At 50.6% G+C, this 18,137-nt stretch overlaps 5 protein-coding genes and 1 long non-coding RNA gene across 7 annotated transcripts; 3 read left to right on the forward strand and 3 right to left on the reverse strand.

Moving 5' to 3' along the window:
- Positions 1–221: 221 nt before the first annotated feature.
- Positions 222–532, reverse strand: LOC125504271. The gene is made up of 2 exons (XR_007281399.1): positions 427–532; positions 222–374 (listed from the first exon to the last, which is right to left on the reverse strand). It is a non-coding gene; the product is annotated as an uncharacterized LOC125504271 (long non-coding RNA).
- A 62-nt stretch (positions 533–594) lies between these two features.
- Positions 595–2,871, forward strand: LOC109542940 (ubiquitin carboxyl-terminal hydrolase MINDY-3 homolog). 2 transcript variants are annotated; one of them, XM_019912405.2, is made up of 8 exons: positions 595–808; positions 936–1,072; positions 1,127–1,426; positions 1,470–1,623; positions 1,681–1,818; positions 1,871–2,030; positions 2,081–2,240; positions 2,299–2,871. In XM_019912405.2, the coding sequence occupies exons 1-8, from the start codon at positions 703–705 to the stop codon at positions 2,443–2,445; spliced, it is 1,302 nt and encodes a 433-aa protein (XP_019767964.2). In that variant the 5' UTR covers positions 595–702; the 3' UTR covers positions 2,446–2,871. The 2 variants fall into 2 exon arrangements, with proteins under 2 accessions (XP_019767964.2, XP_019767963.2); XM_019912404.2 differs by having other exon boundaries at positions 602–808; positions 936–1,426.
- Positions 2,872–2,945: 74 nt separating this feature from the next.
- LOC109542937 (large proline-rich protein BAG6) lies at positions 2,946–7,951 on the forward strand. The gene is made up of 22 exons (XM_019912401.2): positions 2,946–3,206; positions 3,262–3,379; positions 3,432–3,687; positions 3,743–3,859; positions 3,921–4,007; positions 4,087–4,236; positions 4,292–4,415; positions 4,475–4,663; positions 4,716–4,902; positions 4,962–5,264; positions 5,324–5,472; positions 5,522–5,674; positions 5,729–5,780; positions 5,835–6,100; positions 6,173–6,297; positions 6,358–6,526; positions 6,582–6,675; positions 6,725–6,867; positions 6,919–7,116; positions 7,169–7,285; positions 7,337–7,493; positions 7,550–7,951. Exons 1-22 carry the CDS (start codon positions 3,144–3,146, stop codon positions 7,762–7,764), a joined length of 3,432 nt encoding a protein of 1,143 aa, XP_019767960.2. The 5' UTR covers positions 2,946–3,143; the 3' UTR covers positions 7,765–7,951.
- Positions 7,887–9,895, reverse strand: LOC109542942 (UBA-like domain-containing protein 2). The gene is made up of 3 exons (XM_019912407.2): positions 9,338–9,895; positions 9,047–9,121; positions 7,887–8,396 (listed from the first exon to the last, which is right to left on the reverse strand). Exons 1-3 carry the CDS (start codon positions 9,446–9,448, stop codon positions 8,235–8,237), a joined length of 348 nt encoding a protein of 115 aa, XP_019767966.1. The 5' UTR covers positions 9,449–9,895; the 3' UTR covers positions 7,887–8,234.
- A 295-nt stretch (positions 9,896–10,190) lies between these two features.
- Positions 10,191–15,634, reverse strand: LOC109542938 (ubiquitin-like modifier-activating enzyme 1). Its single transcript, XM_019912402.2, has 14 exons — positions 15,375–15,634; positions 14,980–15,127; positions 14,517–14,924; positions 14,338–14,453; positions 14,135–14,284; positions 13,881–14,075; positions 13,592–13,826; positions 13,333–13,532; positions 13,121–13,278; positions 12,678–13,062; positions 11,500–11,739; positions 11,157–11,433; positions 10,843–11,102; positions 10,191–10,784 (listed from the first exon to the last, which is right to left on the reverse strand). Exons 1-14 carry the CDS (start codon positions 15,486–15,488, stop codon positions 10,548–10,550), a joined length of 3,123 nt encoding a protein of 1,040 aa, XP_019767961.2. The 5' UTR covers positions 15,489–15,634; the 3' UTR covers positions 10,191–10,547.
- Positions 15,635–15,875: 241 nt separating this feature from the next.
- Positions 15,876–18,096, forward strand: LOC109542939 (mitochondrial-processing peptidase subunit beta). The gene is made up of 9 exons (XM_019912403.2): positions 15,876–16,031; positions 16,156–16,243; positions 16,298–16,428; positions 16,477–16,605; positions 16,668–16,848; positions 16,902–17,054; positions 17,108–17,391; positions 17,452–17,759; positions 17,813–18,096. Exons 1-9 carry the CDS (start codon positions 15,966–15,968, stop codon positions 17,898–17,900), a joined length of 1,428 nt encoding a protein of 475 aa, XP_019767962.2. The 5' UTR covers positions 15,876–15,965; the 3' UTR covers positions 17,901–18,096.
- The last annotated feature ends 41 nt before the right edge of the window (positions 18,097–18,137 follow it).

The raw sequence follows: 18,137 nt of genomic DNA on the forward strand, positions 1-18,137 counted from the left end.
GGATTTTCTGATACGCTCATATGAAGGTGGCACCTGCCCGAAAGCTTGCGAATTGATTCTGAAGCAACCAACATGGTCAGTGAACTCAAATTTCCATCCAGTCTACATAGAAGCTTCCTTTGTTGACTGCTGTAACCGGCATGCTTACACCGCCAACGGTTCTTTCGAGGCGCGCTCAAGAAGAGTGCGGTGCGGTAATTTAAACATGCGCTAAAAACGTCAACGATTAAGAATTTATTCTGATAAAAACCTGTTATTTCCGGGAGCCCAAATCCACACCAGATGTAAATTGAAGATTCCTCTGTCGGCAGCTGAAACCCTTATCAGGATATTGCCAGTGGTTCCTTCAGAAAGGCGCTTAAGGGGCACCCGCCCTAAAAACGTCCAAAGATCAAGATGTTTTCCTGGCGAAACCCAATTTCGCACCAAACATAAATTGAAGATCAATTTTTGCCTCTCTGTAGCCCAAGCGGTTCTTCAGAAGATTCAAGATTCCTTCAAGAAGGTTCTTCACAGAAACGAGAAATAAGATTCTGAAGGATTGTCAATGTCAGTGGTTCGCGGCTGCTGTTGGCACCATTGCTAATCAATTCTGACACTTGCTAAACCATTTCTAACCTCTAATGCCAGACAAATTGTTCTCGGTTTTGTGGGGAAAAAACACGCAAAAATTTATCGCTTTGGAGCCAGTGTTTGCCTGCAATGGCGGAGACCGTGCCTGCACTATTCGAGCAGGAACTGTTGGGCGTCAAGGAGCTGCTGTGGGGCGCCGAAATCAAACAGGACATCTTTCAGCGATGGTCCCAAGGTAATGTACTCAAAAGCCCCAATTGCCCCACTCAAATAACCATGTCATTGGTTGTGGAGGCGGCCCAATATTGAACGAATGCTAAACTTGACTTAGTCAGACTCATCATTCGTGCCCCCCTATTCAGGGTTCTATTTCAGTAGCAGCGAGAAAAGTGCACTGGAACAGGCAAAAGGAGGCCCATGCGCCATCATCGCCCCAGTCCAGGCCTTCATCGTCAAGAACCTGCTGCTAGAGTACAAGGGATTCCATTTTAGAGATCGGGTAAATGCGAGCCAGGGCTCAACCACTTGTTCGTCTAAAGCGCGCCCATTGCAGGTGACTTCGGAAGTGCAAAGTAGAATTTTGGTGCGCGCATTATGCGAAATACTCAGCCAAGTGAGTAATCGCCACTTCTGTGTGGTGCACATTGACGAGAGCGGAGCCAAGCGGGAAGGAGACAGGAATAAGAACCTCTCAGACTCTCAAGACATTAACGCTGTGCAATTTCACGAAGACTTACGTGTGATAATGTTCGTCACTCTGGGCCAGGTCACCAAGTATTACCTGGACCACATTGCTGCACTGCAAGGCAAATTTGGAGTGCTCCTCTTTCTGTATTCTGTGATATTATCTAGGGTGAGTCGCGCCTAAGTGTTTTCCTGCCAATCCTGTTGTTTAGGGGTTGCAGCGAGTGAAGTCGGAATGCTTTGACTTGCAAGAGCCGCTCATCGATGAAACCTACGGCTATGGCAGCCAGGCGTTAATCAACTTGATGATCAGTGGACGAGCCACCATGTACGTTTGGGACCACTTTCAAGAGATAGCCGGACTGAGTAAGTGTTCTGAGCCACACACGGCCAATGCGGATGATTGATTTGCTTCGGTTGCAGCCTTAATGGGAATAGAGAAGCAAAGTCAAGTGGGGTTCATCACCATTATGGAATACCACCGGTTATGCACGGTGGGGTCCTTCTACAAGAACCCCATTCATCCTGTTTGGGTGTTAGCGTCCGACACCCATTTAACAGGTAGGCGCACCGTTGTCGAATAAGGCCGGACGCCTTAACGCTGGAGTTTCAGTATTATTTAGTGATGAGAGGCAGCTGGTGAGTCTGGAAACCAAAAGCGAGCAAGCGCGGCGGATATTCAAACGCTTTGACCCCGAAGAGAATAACTTTATCAGTTCGGACAAACTGCGCGATGTCCTGCAGGCCTTAAACTTAGTTAATGAACTTGAATAGTAAGTGCCGATGTGCTTCAGCGACAAGTGTGCTAATCTCCACCTTTCAGCGTAAATATAATGAAGAAGAAGCTAGATAGCGAATGCCTAGGAATCATACTGTTGAGCGCATTTATGGACGAATTTTTCCCGAAGGAAGAGTCATCGACGCCGGATTTGTTCACCTTGTTCCACTATAATGGGCTGGCGCAAAGCCACGTTAATGGCCAAGTGAGTACTGGACTGTAATCACTCTCCCAGAGGAATTTTGGGGCCTTTTCCTCCATAGATTCAGTATCACATCGGATCGGCGATCCTTCTAGAATCTGACATCAAGGCGGTATGCGAGTCCAACGCCATGCTGACAGTGCTGCAGACCAAATGGCCCAATATAGAGGTGAACTGGTGCGATGGAGCCACCCCTTCCTTGAACTAGGCATTCTTTGTACATTAATTTATTGTTTTCAGTTTCACTTTGTTGCCTTAAGCTAGTGTTTTGATAGAATTTGAAATTGGAGCTTTCGTTACTACCCAGCTCCCATCGGTCTGATTGTGTTTTTCACGTTGTCAATGCAGAATGGGGATCGCCAGGGGCGAAAGCGTTGTTATTGTTAATTTTAGGGCGCGTTGCTACTGAATACTTTCCTATTTTGGACAGGAAACTTCTTATGAGTTTTGCCGGCAGAGAAATTGCCTCTAGTTTAAAGGAAATTTTGTTGGTTTTTTTAACGATGGTTACTGATTGTGCCAATTTTCCCCAAATTCGGAACACTTGGTTGATTTCCTGATAGCGAGCCCTTCTTTTAAATGTACTGTTAAAAATCTTATCTACATACCTGCTGTTAATAAATTATTTAAACATGACAGTCTAGTTAATGAACAAACGTCAAAAAGGGTTGGATTTCACTGACGTTGGGTTGGTACTCGTGCACCGCGTCACGGTTGGCAACGACGGGTGACAAAAGTCAATGTCAGTGGCGATTATTGAATTTCGTGATAACCAGGAATTGCTTTTCAGGATTCCCAGCCAAATCCCATCTCATTTGTGCGTTCCTTAAGCTCCAGCCCGTTGAAAACTGCAATTCCAAGACAGTCAAAAACCCTGATTAGTTAAGTGGGCCCCACTGTTGCAGAATGATCAAAGTTACAGTAAAAACTCTGGACTCCCGGAACCATCAGTTCGAAGTGGAGGAAACGGTGAGTAGCATTAAGGGGGCTCCCCCTGAACGCCACTAGCAGCCGCTTGTTACAGCTGACAGTCACGGAGTTTAAAAACCACATCGCCCAAACCGTGGACATTCCTGCTGCTCGACAAAGGATCATTTACTGTGGGCGAGTTCTTCGTGAGGACGCCAAACTTTCCGACTATGGTAGGCGAACTCACTGAACGGCCACAGGTCCCAAAACTTTGGTCTTTTTTAGATCTCAACGACAAAGTGGTACATCTGGTGCAAACTGTGCCCCCTAATCCAGGGCCCCGCATCCACCGCTCCTTGACGCCGCCGCCCGACCTAAATCGGGCACGGGGCGGCTTCCGGGGCTTCGACCGCGTTGGAAACACCGTCTACATGGGCATGAGCCCGGTGACCATTCCTCCTAGCATTTTAGATCCCCAGCAGATGATTCCTCCCAGGGCCACACACACTCTGAGCTCTAGCCGACTGAACGTTGCCCGAAGGTGGGCGCCCGAAGCCCTGTGCCAATGCACATTGCATTTCGCATTTAATTTGCAGGATGTTGCGCCACGCTGAGAATGTGATTCGGCAGCTGGAGAGCCCCAATGGAGAGGAGCCGCCTGTTCAGCCCGAGGAGTCCAACGAGGAGGAGATGACGCCCATCATTGAGGCCAGGTAAAGTTTCACGGACGCTCAATCGCATTGAGGTCATAAAACGTTTTTAACTGTGACTCAGAGTCATTGTCCCGACCAACCCCAATCAGCCCATAGACGGAACGGCCATCTTAAATGCGGTGCAAAACTCCATTTTTCCACCCTCAAGGTAAGTAGAAAATACACTGGCGATGACACCATTTATACAAGTTAGTGATAAATGATGTGTGTATTTGGGGAATTGCCAGCATTGTGAACATGCCGACCAACGCAAGCACAACCGCCACTCAGGGCACAACATCCCGTGATAGTCTTCGGACGTCGGCGTCGGAAAACTCGAGCGCAGAAGGAATTGGCACCGATTCGTCGCATACCGATCCACAGAGTCCACCCAGGCTGTAAGTGCGCGTCTTTCGGCCGAAAGAATCCTGAAGTTTTCCTTTGCGGTTGCAGGAGATGCCGAGGAACGCAAATGGCTGCGTTGTTATCCACTCTGAATCAGTTGCAGGCCCGATACGCGCCGTTCTTGGCGCGCTATCAGGATTTCATGCAGAACGACCCCGAAGTGCCTCCAGAGGTAAGCGGCCGTTAGTAGAGGGCAGACTTGATTCAACGAGCCCCCGTTTCCTCCTGCAGGAATTGGAAGAAACCAACCAAATGCTGAACAGGGTGTCCCAAGTGATGCACTTCCTAGGCCATGCCTATCACAGCCTAAGCGATATAATCATTTTGCCCAGCAATCCTGCGCCCAGGCCATTGCTGTGTCGGCCGATTCTGATACAGCCGCCCGCGATGGTCCCCGCCGGGATCCCAATCCAGCTGGAGGTGAGAACGCCGTGGTTTTACACATGGGAGAACCCCAGTGGGAATTTTGCAGGCACAAATCAATTTGACGCCTGATCGGCCAGTGGCGACGTCCAGCAGTACAACTGCAACCAGTTCCACTGGAACGACGACAAATCCCACGATGGTGGGCGCTTCTGAAGCCGCGAACGCCACTGAGTCTCCGTCGCAACCCTCGCAACAGGCTCAGCCCAGCATCACTTTGCAGCCCGGGTTCGTTGGTGCGTATCAGACCTTTTCTCCCCTTGCAAAGCAATTGGAGGCGCCTTTTTGTCGGCAGGAATTCCACTTGTGCCGGCCTCGATGCGGGTGTTTACCACTCCGGTGGAAATCCGCCCGCTTCGCAACGCCGCGCCGCGGCGCCCGCCCAACAACAACAACGTATCCGCTGGCGGTGCTCGCAATCCGCAGCCCACACTGTCCAACCCCTTGGGCATTTTCAACAATATCCGCGTCCGTAGTCAAGTTTCCGCTGATGTGGCGCCTGCTTCAAACGGTGCGAACGTCCTGTTGGCACAGGGGTCTCCAACGATTGGCACGAACGGCCGCGAACTGGAGTTTGTTATGGATGTTACGCCGGAAGGTAAAGCTGGAACGCCCCATGCTGCTTGTTGCTGACCGCTCCCTGTGTGTGCGTTGCAGATCTGCGAGGGGGCAACCTGATTCAGTCGCTCATGCAGATTGTGGGCAACCAATTGGGGGATACACTGGCCCAGGTGCAAGCTGTGCGGGGTGGGGCTGCGCCCAATCAGCCACAGGCGGATGGACAGGCTGCGCAACAGCCCTCGCAGGTAAACGGCCCGACAACAACATCCTTTGCTAGCATCCTGTGCGTTTCAGGCACGTTCCACGCAAACGAATCCGACGGCAGGCGCCCAGCCGCGTGCCGCAACGCGCCCTCATGTGCACATGACTCAGCAAGCGGTACAGGGAGGCTTTGATCCGTTCTTGCACTGCTACTCGCACCATGTGTGCCAGTCCCGACCTCAAAGAGTGAGCGAATCGACGATGCCATTGCTTGGCCTTTTACCGGATTTTGCCTTGCAGATTGTGACCGTCGAGCCCCAGCAACAGGCATCGCGCACACCTACAGATGCAGGTGAGCAGCCTGCAGGCACTCGCATTCTCTATGTTTATGCAACGGACGTTGCAGGAACGGCGCCGCCGCCGCCAACTCAAACGCTTGCCGAACGTGAAGCGGCAGCTGCGCGCATAAGGGCGCATCTTGCCAGCGTACTAGATGCTGCGAACGCTAGAGTTAGACAACGGGCCAGTCAGCAGGTGACGGATCCTGCGGTGGCGCCGCCCAATGAGTCGGCGCCTCCGGCAGGAGCTGCGCCTCCGAGGTCGAGCAATCCCTCGCCTACCGCCCGCGCCTCTGCAGACCTGATCAACTTGGTGTTGGGGCTAGTAGAGCGGGTTAGTGCACACGCAGGATGACCCACAAATCTTCGATGCAGAACGCTTTTACACGATCTCTGTTTGTTGTAGAACTCCGACTACGTGGGCCCGTCGCTGAACGTGTTGGTCCAGAACTTAACCCAGGCGCCGTACGTTCAGGGCGAGCATCTCCTGATCGACCTGATCATGCTGGTGTTCGGACAGCTGCAATTCAGGTGATTGGTTGCCGCCCCTCTTCGCCGTCCGTTTTGTAACCGCCCCTTTGCTGCCCCCAGTGACTTTATGGCGATGGTGACTGGGTCCTGGTCGCCGCTATACCGCCAGATGCCCAGAATTCAGCGCTTTTTCCTCGAGCAAGTTTGCCGCAACGACGTCTCCGACGCCGGCATCGCTCAAGCCACTGAAAGAATCCTGGCCGAGTTGAACCCGGTGATTGCTGCGCTGGTACTGCACGCTAATGCGCCGCTGTGTTCGGGCGCTCACTCTTTTGCTGTTGCAGGAGACGCTCCCAACCAGGGAAAACATCAACATGGGGCGCACCGCGCTTCACTACATCAGGGAGAACGTGCCGGCCATCATCCGGCAGGCAATCGGTGCGTGGTTGCAAGGGGGCGGGGTTCCAGTGGTTAACCAGGCGAGCAGGTTCTGTTGCAGGGGAAGGCGAGGACGAAGCGGCGACTTTCTTTGGCAGCATTTTAACGCTAGTCCGCGAGCTGTTCGCCCTGACCATCCGCTGCTGCGCCAACGGGCAAGAGAGCCTCGTGACGATGTGCAACCAGATTCTGGTGAGTTTGCGACGGTCACTTTCGGCGAGCATCCTCAAACCACGTTTATAGCAATTGTCCACAGTGCTGAGTCCGGCCGGCGGCCTCAGCGAGGTGCAGCGTTCGGCGCTCTGGAGCATTAACACGCTGCTCAGTGCCTATTTTCAGCAGCTGGGTGCGGAAGAGGTTGGACTTGATCGGTACTTGGTGAGAAACGAACCAGTGGAAATTCCTGCGGAGCACCAGGCAACTGTTCAGGAGCCTGTGGAGGTGAGTTGGCTGGTTGCGGATGATCGCCTGCTTTTCACCGATTCACTTTCAGTCCATGGAAGTGGACGCGGCCAGTCCACCTGATGCAGAGCCGCCGCTTGCCGACGAAACCGAGCCGCTGCCCAACGTGATTTGGGGCGCAGAACAATGGCACGCCCAAACCCCTGAGGTAAATGAGCCTAAAATCTCGCTGTAATCCTCTAATTGTGCTTCGGCCTAGGAATGGGTGCCGCTGATCAGTAGAGACATCCAGCGACAGCGCAAGCAAAGCGCACAGCCACCGTTCAGCGATGCGTACATCTCAGGTATGCCGAGCAAGAGGAGGAAGCTGATCAGCAACTCCAAGCCGCAAGGGGGCGTGTCGCAGACGATTTCCGGTTGGTGTTCGTGTGGGGGGCGTGAAACATCCGGAACCAATGAGCGGCTGTTTCAGAGAGCCTGCGCCAAGTGGTGACCAATGCGGGACTGGCGGCTGCTGCCCCTCTGGACGCGGTTGCAGAAGCAGCCGGCGAATCGTCGGAGATCCAGTCGGCCTACGGCAGCCTGCTCCAATCAACGGTGCAGGCGAATCTGAGCGCCAATCAGGACTTCAATCCGGAGCGCTACCCGAACGCGGCCGCCTACTTTCGCGAGTCTCCGCCACAGTAAAGGTTCGTTATAGGTTTGGATTTTGCAGATTTGTTGTTTTATTCGGGTAACTGTGCGAATTGACGCAGTTTGTTTTCAAATGAAGCTAACCCCACCTGTACTGCATTCAGTCAATTTCCACCTTGCAATTCCTTAGGGTATTTATTATCTTCATGTTATAATTCAAAATAAACACGTAACTTCTAAATGGGTTTCAAAGCAGTTGAACATGTAGGTTGAACCCGAACGGACCCAAAGCCTCTCACTCCAATTTCCATCTCGTGCGCCCTTCACAACCACCGTCTAACCATATCACTTTAACAAACAAACTAGCAAACTAAGAGGAGCGTCCGCTTGTGAACAGTTCCACGTCGGCTCTGGCTCCATGTGAAATATACACCGTCAATGTCTCGGGAGGAAAAGAACACTACCATAAGAACTCTAAACGTAACTCATTGCTTAACCTGCGACTAGTCGAAGCAGGCGGATTATTATCGTTGCGACTGCGTGGCAGCCTGTGGTTGGGGCGGCGCCCCATTCTGCATCATCATGGGCGGGCCTTGCGATGGCGATCCGGCTGACAGCTTTGAGAAGGCCAGCAGCGTGTCGGGGAAGTTTGGGGGCGTGGCCGGTGTGTTACAGGGCGTCATCACCTGCACAGTTCACCGAAATGACACCAGCCGTCTTCGATTGTCGAACAAAATAGTTAGTTTCAAAGGAACATACAGTTTTGTGACCCTGTCCAATCAACTGCTACACCACTGAAATTCACTTTCTTTCCTGGGTTTCAGTCACAATGTTCATACCGTTTATTTCATATTTTTACGTTTCGGCGAGACAACAGCGCCATCATAAGATTTAAAATTCAACACAAACCCATAATTGGGAAACATTCGATTCTTTTTAGGCACCAAAGCCTAAAAAGAATCGAATGTTTCCCAATTATGGGTTTGTGTTGAATTTTAAATCTGATGATGGCGCTGTTGTCTCGCCGAAACGTATAAATATGAAATAAACGATATGAACGTTTTTATTTCACATTTTGACATTGATTTGTTCGGTTCCAATCAACTTTTGCGAGCTTTTAACGAAAGAGAAACAGATCGAAAAGCGTGTAAGTATTGTTTATGTCATAATTGTCATGAACTCCAATAAAAAATGAACACGTCTGACAGGTCTTAACTGTCACTCGACAACGAGTAATTTGACGTTTGTATTGCGTCACTGCCAAAAAGTTTGGGACATAGTTTCCGTGGTCACAGACACCAATACTCACTGTGGGGGTGAATTACTTGTACCTCACCTGTCCAAAATGTGAATTGACTCCATGTGGGCAACTGGGCAGAGCGGCGTCTTGGAAAAATATGCTAAGAGCGGTCTGCAAATGAAATTCAGACATTAACTGTATTCCGCATGCTGTTGTTCATTGGCTGCAAAGCGGATGAAACTCCACTGTTTATTTACATTGACCGGACCACCAAAACAAACAAACAATGTATGGCAACAGTGCATCGAGGGGGCAAAGGGGACCGGACGGCCGTGGCCGCCATATTCATCACGTTTGTTTACAACAACAGACGGCTCGCCTAATTACCTCAAACTGCCAATGGGCCGATTGCAGGATCTGTTTGGCCTGTTCGCGAGCACAACCGGCCGCCAGCACAAACTGGTTGATCATCACCTGTTCTCTTAATGGGGCATCCATCGTATTTTACGCCGATTTTTCCTGACGCACAATCGCCACAGACACTGTTTTCAAAACTACTACAATTACGAGTGGACGTATTGCGAACTGCCCGGTTGTCACAGTGGGCGATCTGCCGTCTCGCTCGCTCGCACTGCGGTCAATGGTGGCGCAGCGCGACGCGTGACAGAGACGGCATCACCGGATACGTCGATTGATCAAAGGGAGCACGGAAATCGGCCGAGTGGGGTTAGGCATGTCAACAAAAATAAAAATAGCTTAGTCGAAGGAACAAAGTAAAATAAAACACTGACTAGATAAATGGTGGCGTTATGTAACCCGGCAAGGCCGTCTGAGCTAAAACGCCATCAAATGGGAGCGAACGGGTCGGATTTGCGCCGTTTCCAACTGAGTCCCTGATGCCTGCAAGTGAATACAAAGCTTTGCCTGGAAAGCCAAGTAATCAGCGACAATTGCAATGGAATCAAGCATTCCAGGCTGCTTAATGTGGGCTTGACGTCATTGATAAATCAAACTAGGAATAACTGGGTGGTCATCTGATTACACTGTTGCCTAGCGCCGGATTTTTTCCAGCTCTCTGCCATAAACGCTGGCAAGATGTTGGCAACTTTCCAACTAAAACGCCAAACTTTCCCGCAATGTTTGGTGAGCGATTGACAGCGGCGCGTCAACGTTCGCATACAGCTGCCAATGGGGGCGCTGCGAAAAGCTTGACAACTACGCCAATTTTAAACAGAAAAACTCCTGATAATCCAAATGTATTTTAACGTAATAGCAGTACAGTATAAAGACCATAAAACACCGAGTGAGTAATGCGCTCTATAGTATTTCCAGCTACTTAACTAAAACGAACAGAACCTAAAAAGGTTCATTGCAACAACACAAGTACTTGGTAGGGATTAATTTATTACCGAAACATGCTCAACTGATGTGTGCCTTTAAGTAGATAAATATAAATTACGTTTTTCGGCCCCCAAAACAATGCCACAATTAAGACGCCAAACTCCAAAGCGAGGCGCTTATAGAGTTGAATTTAAAAATAGATCACAATTTCGGTTGGTTACAGCTTGGATGGGGGTGAATGTGCCCAAATCGGTTCCTATGGCAGGTTGTACTTCACGTAGGGGACCTCCACGTCCTCCCCATCGGCATCGTTGCAACAGAGTTCGAACACCAGAGCCCTCACGTGGGGCTCGATCTTCTTCTTCGACACTCTGCGGACCACTTCGGACATGCTCAGCCCCAGGCGTTCCTGCGCCTTGGACTTGGGCATGAAGAACGAGTAGAGCATGCACACGCCTTGGGACAGCATGGTGATTTCCAAATTGTGCTTCTCCTAGAGACTGCGATTTAGCCCCCCGCTCTACCAGGCCCGTATCAATGCTAGAACCTACCTGGAAATACTGCAGGAACTCGGACAAAGTCATCTCGCCTTGGATCTCAAACCGGTCCCAAAGCGTCCACTTGTTTCCGCAATACTCCCGCTGAGGAGCTGCAATTGGCTCGCTGAACCCGAAGAAGGGCAGGGCCAAGTTGACGAACCCATTCTTAAAAGGCTCGAGACTTCTCTGAGATCGAATCAGCTTGTAGAGCTCCAAGCAGACCAGGCCTGCTACCACGGAGGTGGTGGTGGCGATGGCCGGAATGATCTTTCCTGAAAATCGACTGGTTCCAACACTCGCTCTTCCTCCCAGCACCATCAACCTACCAGCAATGAGTTTCGATTTGTGCCGATCGGCGGGCGCAATCTTGTAGTTGATGGCCCGCAGATTGGACGCCGCCACGATAAAGTCCATGTGGAAGTTAGTGTCGTCGTCCTTTTCAAACTCCAGCGGAGTCAAAACCAGGCCAGCCAACTCCTCTCTGGACGGCAGCTCAGCGCGCAGCATAGAGATGCGATCCATGTCCACATTGTTTCCATTCGCGGCCATTTGGGAGTCCGTGACGGCGATTTTCACTCCGGACTTTGGGACGAACTCCGGGATCTAAAGCCAGAAGAGAGTCCAGGATGGAAACCACGCAACTTCGGCAATCAGCGCACGGAAACTCACATCAACTGCAGCGGCCACTCGGGCAATGTAACTCCGGTCTCTATTGGTGGGCAGCCCGTAGACCTGAGCTTTCAAGTTGGCTCCAGCCACCACGTAATCCAAATGCAGCGGATTGTTGATGTCGAAGTCCAGAGCTTGTGGGCAGCGCTTCGGTCCAGACCAGAACAGCTGCCCTGTAGTGGTCAACTGGTCAGGCGGGAAATTGAAAAGCAGCTGCTTGATTTGGTTGCTGTATTGTTCCTGCAAAAACAGTCAGATTTGAACAATTTCCATTGGTTAATGCGCAAACCCGAGAGCCAGAATGTTCCCGATTTTTGCCTTGGAAGATCACAAGTGGACTTTAAAATATGTGAAAGTTTCAATTCGATGACATCATCAGGGTTTTTTTTAGAAATTTTCAAAGTTCGGCAACTTTTCCTTCACTGCTAATAAGAGGATTGCAATGGGGCCGAAAAAAATCACTACGCCCGAACGAGAAAAACCAGCATTTTCCGGGCATTTGCCTAAGAAGTAAAAGAGTGCACTATAAAATATGTGAAGGTTTCAATTCGATGGCATCATCAGGGATTTTTTTGGAAATTTTCAAAGTTCAGCAACTTTTCCTTCACTGCTAATAAGAGGATTGCAATGGGGCCGAAAAAAGTCACTACGCCCAAACCAGAAAAACCAGCATTTTCCGGGCATTTGCCTAAGAAGCAAAAGAGTGCACTTTAAAATATGTGAAAGTTTCAATTCGATGGCATTATTAGGGATTTTTTTAGAAATTTTCAAAGTTCGGCAACTTTTACTTCACTGCTACTAAGAGGATCGCAATGGGGCCGAAAAAATCACTACGCCCAAACCAGAAAAACCAGCATTTTGCGGGCATTTGCCTAAGAAGCAAAAGAGTGCACTTTAAAATATGTGAAAGTTTCAATTCGATGGCATCATCAGGGATATTTTTAGAAATTTTCAAAGTTCAGCCACTTTTACTTCATTGCTACTAAGATTGCCATGGGACCGAAAAAAATCTGCAATTGCTCCTAAAAAAATATTGGCGAGTAAACCGGAAGAGCTAGAAGCTCCCGCCTTGTTACCCTCGATTCAGAAAAGCCCATTCTACAACAGGTAAAAGTTTCGGTCACCAGGCATCATCAGGGACTGTCTGACGAACAATGAAATGGACTAGTTGCGCTTACCTGCCAGTGGTACCTTGCCCACACGATGCAGTCATCAAATGTGCTGGGCCTCTCATTGACCAAGGCGGCCTTAACAGATTCTACAGCTTCCAAAGGCTGCACGCCAGGCAGTTTCAACGCTCTGTCCATGAAGTCCGGTTCTCTGAGGTATTGGGAGGCCTTTTCCGCGCTTTGTCTGAACAGGCCCTCAAACATGTCCCGCGCCCATTGCAGCGTGTGCTCGATGGCATTGGGGAAGTTCTTCAACGTGCATATGGGGATGCTCTTTTCGGGCGGGTCTTGCGACGAACTGTACGACTCTGTGAGGAACGGGACGACCACTTGGGTGTTTCCTTTGGTGCCCAGCGTGCCGGACTCGAGCAGCGGCTTTCTATAGTAGACGCACCTGAGAAATCCGCAGAGAGTTAGCAAGCGAACAGGACGAGGGCTGAAAGAAATCGCACCTTCTGTCCATGTAGATTCTTGCGTCGACGTTGTCCAAGGCGTTGGCGACTGCGTCCAGTTTTTCGAAGAATTCGTCGTCGTAGACGTTTTCGGTTTCCGGGCCCACTCGGTTCTGATGCGCCTCGATGTTTACTTGAGGATTCATGTTCTTGATGGCCTTTAACGCGCTAAATTTAGCATCAATGCCCCAACAGGGCTACACCGGGGTTACCTTTGCAGCAATATCAGCCTTGGCCTTTTGCACATCATGAGGCCGGAACAAGAACTGCCTGTTGAGGTTCGACTTCTCAATCAGATCCATATCGGTGACGATCACGTAGCCCTTGTCGGTGCCCAGACCCATCATGGCAAAGTTCTTCAGCAGCTCGCATCCGATGGCGCCCGCTCCCACCACAAAGTACTTTTGGTCGGCTGGAAAACCACATAAGATGAAACCGTTCACTCGACACAACCGCACTTCGTTTTCCTACCGATTTTGCTTTGGAAGTCCCTGCCAAAGACTGCGATTTGTCCGTCGTAGCGGCCGCCTTGAGGGCTGGCCAGTTCTTCGGTGATTTCCGTCCGGTCTGCCGGCAGGGCTTCGATTGCGTCAAAGTACAACCACTGCAAAATGGGGTGGAACTTGCCCGAACAAGCTTTCATCACTTCTTGAGCCACTATTCCGCCGATGGTCGCGTTGATGGGGTTCAAATCGCCAGCGCAAACCTTTAAGTCGAGTTCAATAAATGAAAATTCCCATAACGAATCAAGTTGAATTACTTTGGCGAAAATCTCCAGCAATCCAGTATTGAGCTCCGCATCTCCGATGCTGCCGTTGGTTTTTGCGATGGCCAAAAACTCGGCAGCATCCTCCTGACTCCATGGTTTAGGCACCCTATTGTGCTTCTCCACGTAGCTGTGCAGGGTGCTGAACGCCAGATGTAGCTGCGAGGGGCTGTCAAACTTCGCAAAGTCCTAAAACCGCTCCACACGTCACCCCAACGCTTACAATGATCGCAACTCGCCGCACATACCGTGATGACAAACTCCGGATTATCCAGCGACTCTTTCAGCGACTTGAAGTGCAGCTCCTTGGGCATTTTCACTTGGCTGGCGATTCCTCCTCTTTGGTACTTCGAATGGGCGCTGGTGTCTCCAATGCTGAACGCATAAGGCCCCAACACCTACAGGACAAGGGCATGTTTAGCGCCACCCAAAGGTGTGGTTTATCACTTACTTTGATCTTCATGGGGCTGCAGCCGTTCAACTCGGTCATTCCCTCGATTTCTGAGAAGGTCACAAAGTCGCCATCCTCCATGCCATGCCTTGTATCGTCAATGCAAGTGACAACAGCTGGAAAACGTTTGGGTTAGTCGCTGGCACCTGCAGAGTTTCAACTGATGGTCCCAGACTCACCTTCCTTGTCGTTGCTCACATCTGCAATCATTGCGGACACTGTCGGCTCCCCGTTGGTGTCGACCACTGTGAAAGTGTCCCCAAAGTCGCAGAACACTTGAGCGAACACTCCCCGCGCGTCGGCAATAATCAAAGCGATATTGCTGGCATGGGTGATTTCACTAATTCGTAACTGCTCACTGCGATTTGAGTTAGTTAGGACCACTACGCGAAAGTTCTTGAGGAAGTCGGCATCCAGAGTGCCGGTGTGAGTGCGCGTAGGCACGTAATTGTTAAGTTCCGCTAGTTTCTTGCAAACGACCTCGGCGCGATTTTTGCCAATGTCCTCTTCGGAGAGGAAAAACTCGGAACTGAGATCGGACATCTTGGTCAACTGGTCATCGTGCAGAGTTACGGACTTGACGCCACCTGAGCGAAGAACCAGATGTAGTCGGTGGCTGCCCATTGGGGCCAGCCCACTTACCTAGAATGACGTTCTTGGCCACTTCCACCCCTAGGCCTCCTAGGCCCGACACCAGCACGTCGCTGGATGCCATCCTCCTCATGGCGTCGTGCCCCAGCACGTAGAGCTGCCTTGAGTACAGGCCTTCATCAATATCAGCGTTGGGGCCCTGAAACACACAGGTTTAGCACCTTTTACTTGACGTTTAGTGTCTTTGATTCTCCTTCAGATTGGGCTCTTGGCAATCTAATGGCATTGAACCCCAATGCAAAGCGATTGTTATTATCAGTGCGTTGTGCAATTCCAAGTCAGTACATTGAGACTGATTTAGCTTATGGCGGGTAATAAAACGCCCAAAGGGCTTGCGAGGCTTTTGGACAGCCAGAAACCGACCGCAAATCCCGTTTTTTCCTTACCTGGGAACTTGAAGCCACTCCATTGTTCGCCATATCTTTGGTGCCTTTCGGCTCTAGCTTCCGCTTCTTAGATGGAGGATCGACGGAGCTGTCTGCTATTTCAGCACTAGACATCGGATACTTGGGGGCACAGTAAAATTCTCCCCTGGCGTGATTCGGACACAGTCAAAAATGGGCCGCAAAAAACCGATTAAACATGCATAGGGTGACTAATGAAGTTCCCCACGTTCGAGACAATGGCAAATTTTGCGCTTAATGACAATGACAATTATCGCGATTTCGGGCGTGCCTTCGCATCCCTAAGACGGATTTCTACATTGTTGATTTCCTGGACAATTTGCCATTTTTTATTAAATAAACCTACTAGTTTCTACGACTCGTTTGCACGGCTCTTGCCTAAATATGCTTCCAGTTGCTCACTAAAATTGCCATTGCAGATCTTAAGCCCCAACCGGGAAATTCTGTCTAGTAGACAAGAGCAGATATACGTCCACCAAGCGCAATCCGCAAACCAGCCCGCGTAAAACCTCTGTTCACAATCGGCGGCCGAAAGTGTCACTTGCTTGTCATCGTCGATTTACCAAAGAAAAAATGTCCTCAATCCTGAAATTGTCCCAGTCAGTGGGCAAATTATCAAAAACCCCCAGTCTATCCAAGGTAAGCCGACGCAAACCGCCCAAAATTTCACCCACTCGAGCCTGCCAATGTCCAGCCCCAGGGCAACTTACGTAACAAAACATAACCCCAGTTCCCAAAGTTCAGCTCTTGATTTGCGTTTCAGGCCCTGAGGAAAGCCTCCAGTGCTGCCGCAGAGCCCAAGCAGGTCTCCTTAAATGTGCCGCCCACCAAGGTGACGACTCTAAGCAATGGTGAGAGTAACCGATTTACATAACAAACTGAAGTTCATGGCAAATTTTGTTTAGGTATCAGGGTTGCTACAGAGGACTGGGGCTCCCAGACGGCCACAGTGGGCATCTGGATCGACGCAGGCAGCCGCTACGAAAACGAGAAAAACAATGGCGTAGCCCATTTCATGGAGCATATGGCTTTTAAGGTAGGTTTGGCGTGAGGGCGGAGTGCAAGGTTTCAATTTGCTCTGCAGGGAACTGGTAAACGCACTCAAAGCCAGCTGGAGCTCGAAATTGAGGACCTGGGGGCCCAACTGAACGCCTACACCAGCAGGGAGCAGACTGTCTACTACTCCAAGTGCTTGGCCAAGGATGTGCCCAAGGTAGATAGTTACGCAAATTCCACAAGTTTGTGTTATTGACACCGCTTTTCTTTATGCAACAGGCTGTGGAGATTCTATCGGACATCGTGCAAAACGCCAAGCTCGGCGAGGCGGAGATCGAGAGAGAACGAGGGGTGATTCTGAGGGAAATGCAAGAAGTCGAGTCCAATTTGCAGGAAGTGGTCTTCGACCACTTGCACTCGGTCGCTTACCAGGGCACGCCACTGGCCAACACCATCTTAGGTAGGCCCTCAACTGCTCCTAGACGGCTCCCCATGTAAAAGTGCTGCTTGCAGGGCCCACTGCGAACATCCGTTCCATCAACGCAACTGACCTGAGGTACTACTTGGACAACCACTACAAAGCGAGTCGCATTGTGGTGTCGGGAGCAGGAGGCGTCTGCCATGAGGATTTGGTGAAACTGGCCGAGAGCAGCTTGGGGCAACTGAGTAAGTTTCGGGTTCGCCAGAAGAACTGCAGCTCAATTAGGGCCTGGTTGCAGACAACACTTACACGGGCGAAATTCCCAAATTGACCTCATGCCGATTCACCGGATCGGAGGTTCGAGTGCGAGATGACACTCTTCCACTGGCGCATATCGCGATGGCTGTGGAAGGAGCCGGCTGGTCTGACCCGGACACATTGAGCTTGATGGTGGGCTCCACCCTGTTGGGAGCTTGGGACCGATCTCAAGCTTCAGCCAAACAGAACGCCACGAACTTGGCGCGCGCCAGCGGCGAAGAGGACTTGTGCCACTCGTTCCAGAGCTTCAACACTTGCTACAAGGTGAGCCACTGAGTTTTATCACATTGAGCGCACCAGTTCAAGTTGAACATCACCCGCTAGGACACCGGCTTGTGGGGCATCTACTTCGTGTGCGACCCCCTGAAAATCGAGGACATGGTGTTCAACATCCAAGAGGAGTTCATGAGGCTGTGCACCAGCGTGACCGAGGGAGAAGTGGAGCGCGCCAAGGCTCTGCTGACCGCCAACACTTTGCTGCAGCTGGACACCTCCACTGCCGTTTGCGAAGACATCGGGCGCCAGCTGCTATGCTACGGAAGGCGGCTGCCGCCTCATGAGCTGACCCATCGCATCAACAGCATTACAGCCCGCAATGTTCGCGATGTCATGTACAAGTACTTGTACGACAGGTGATTGCGAGGGTCTTTTGCGGCTGGGCGCTGTGCTGATTTCGCTGTTTTAGGTGTCCGGCGATCGCCGCCGTTGGCCCAGTCGAGAACCTGCCCGACTACAACAACATCCGATCATCCATGTACTGGATCCGGGTGTAATTTCGATCACGATCAAGAACTGATGTATTTCCTAATTGTTCATCCACCTTTAAGCAGGATTAGACAGTGGTGACCCGTAAATTTCCTGTAAATATCCCTCCCTTCTTAAGGTACTGTTGATTTTTATTAATTAAAACTTATTTCTACCAACTGGCGTCAACTGGATGTTGCAACTGAATTAAATTGCTGAATTTGAGGGTCTATGAAACAATTCCTGATGATCAAAAGAGATAGACT

This window comes from Dendroctonus ponderosae, unplaced genomic scaffold, assembly GCF_020466585.1.
Source record: "Dendroctonus ponderosae isolate FM_Combo_2020 unplaced genomic scaffold, Dpon_F_20191213v2 Dpon_F_20191213_4, whole genome shotgun sequence".
NCBI classification, from domain to species: Eukaryota; Metazoa; Arthropoda; class Insecta; order Coleoptera; family Curculionidae; genus Dendroctonus; species Dendroctonus ponderosae.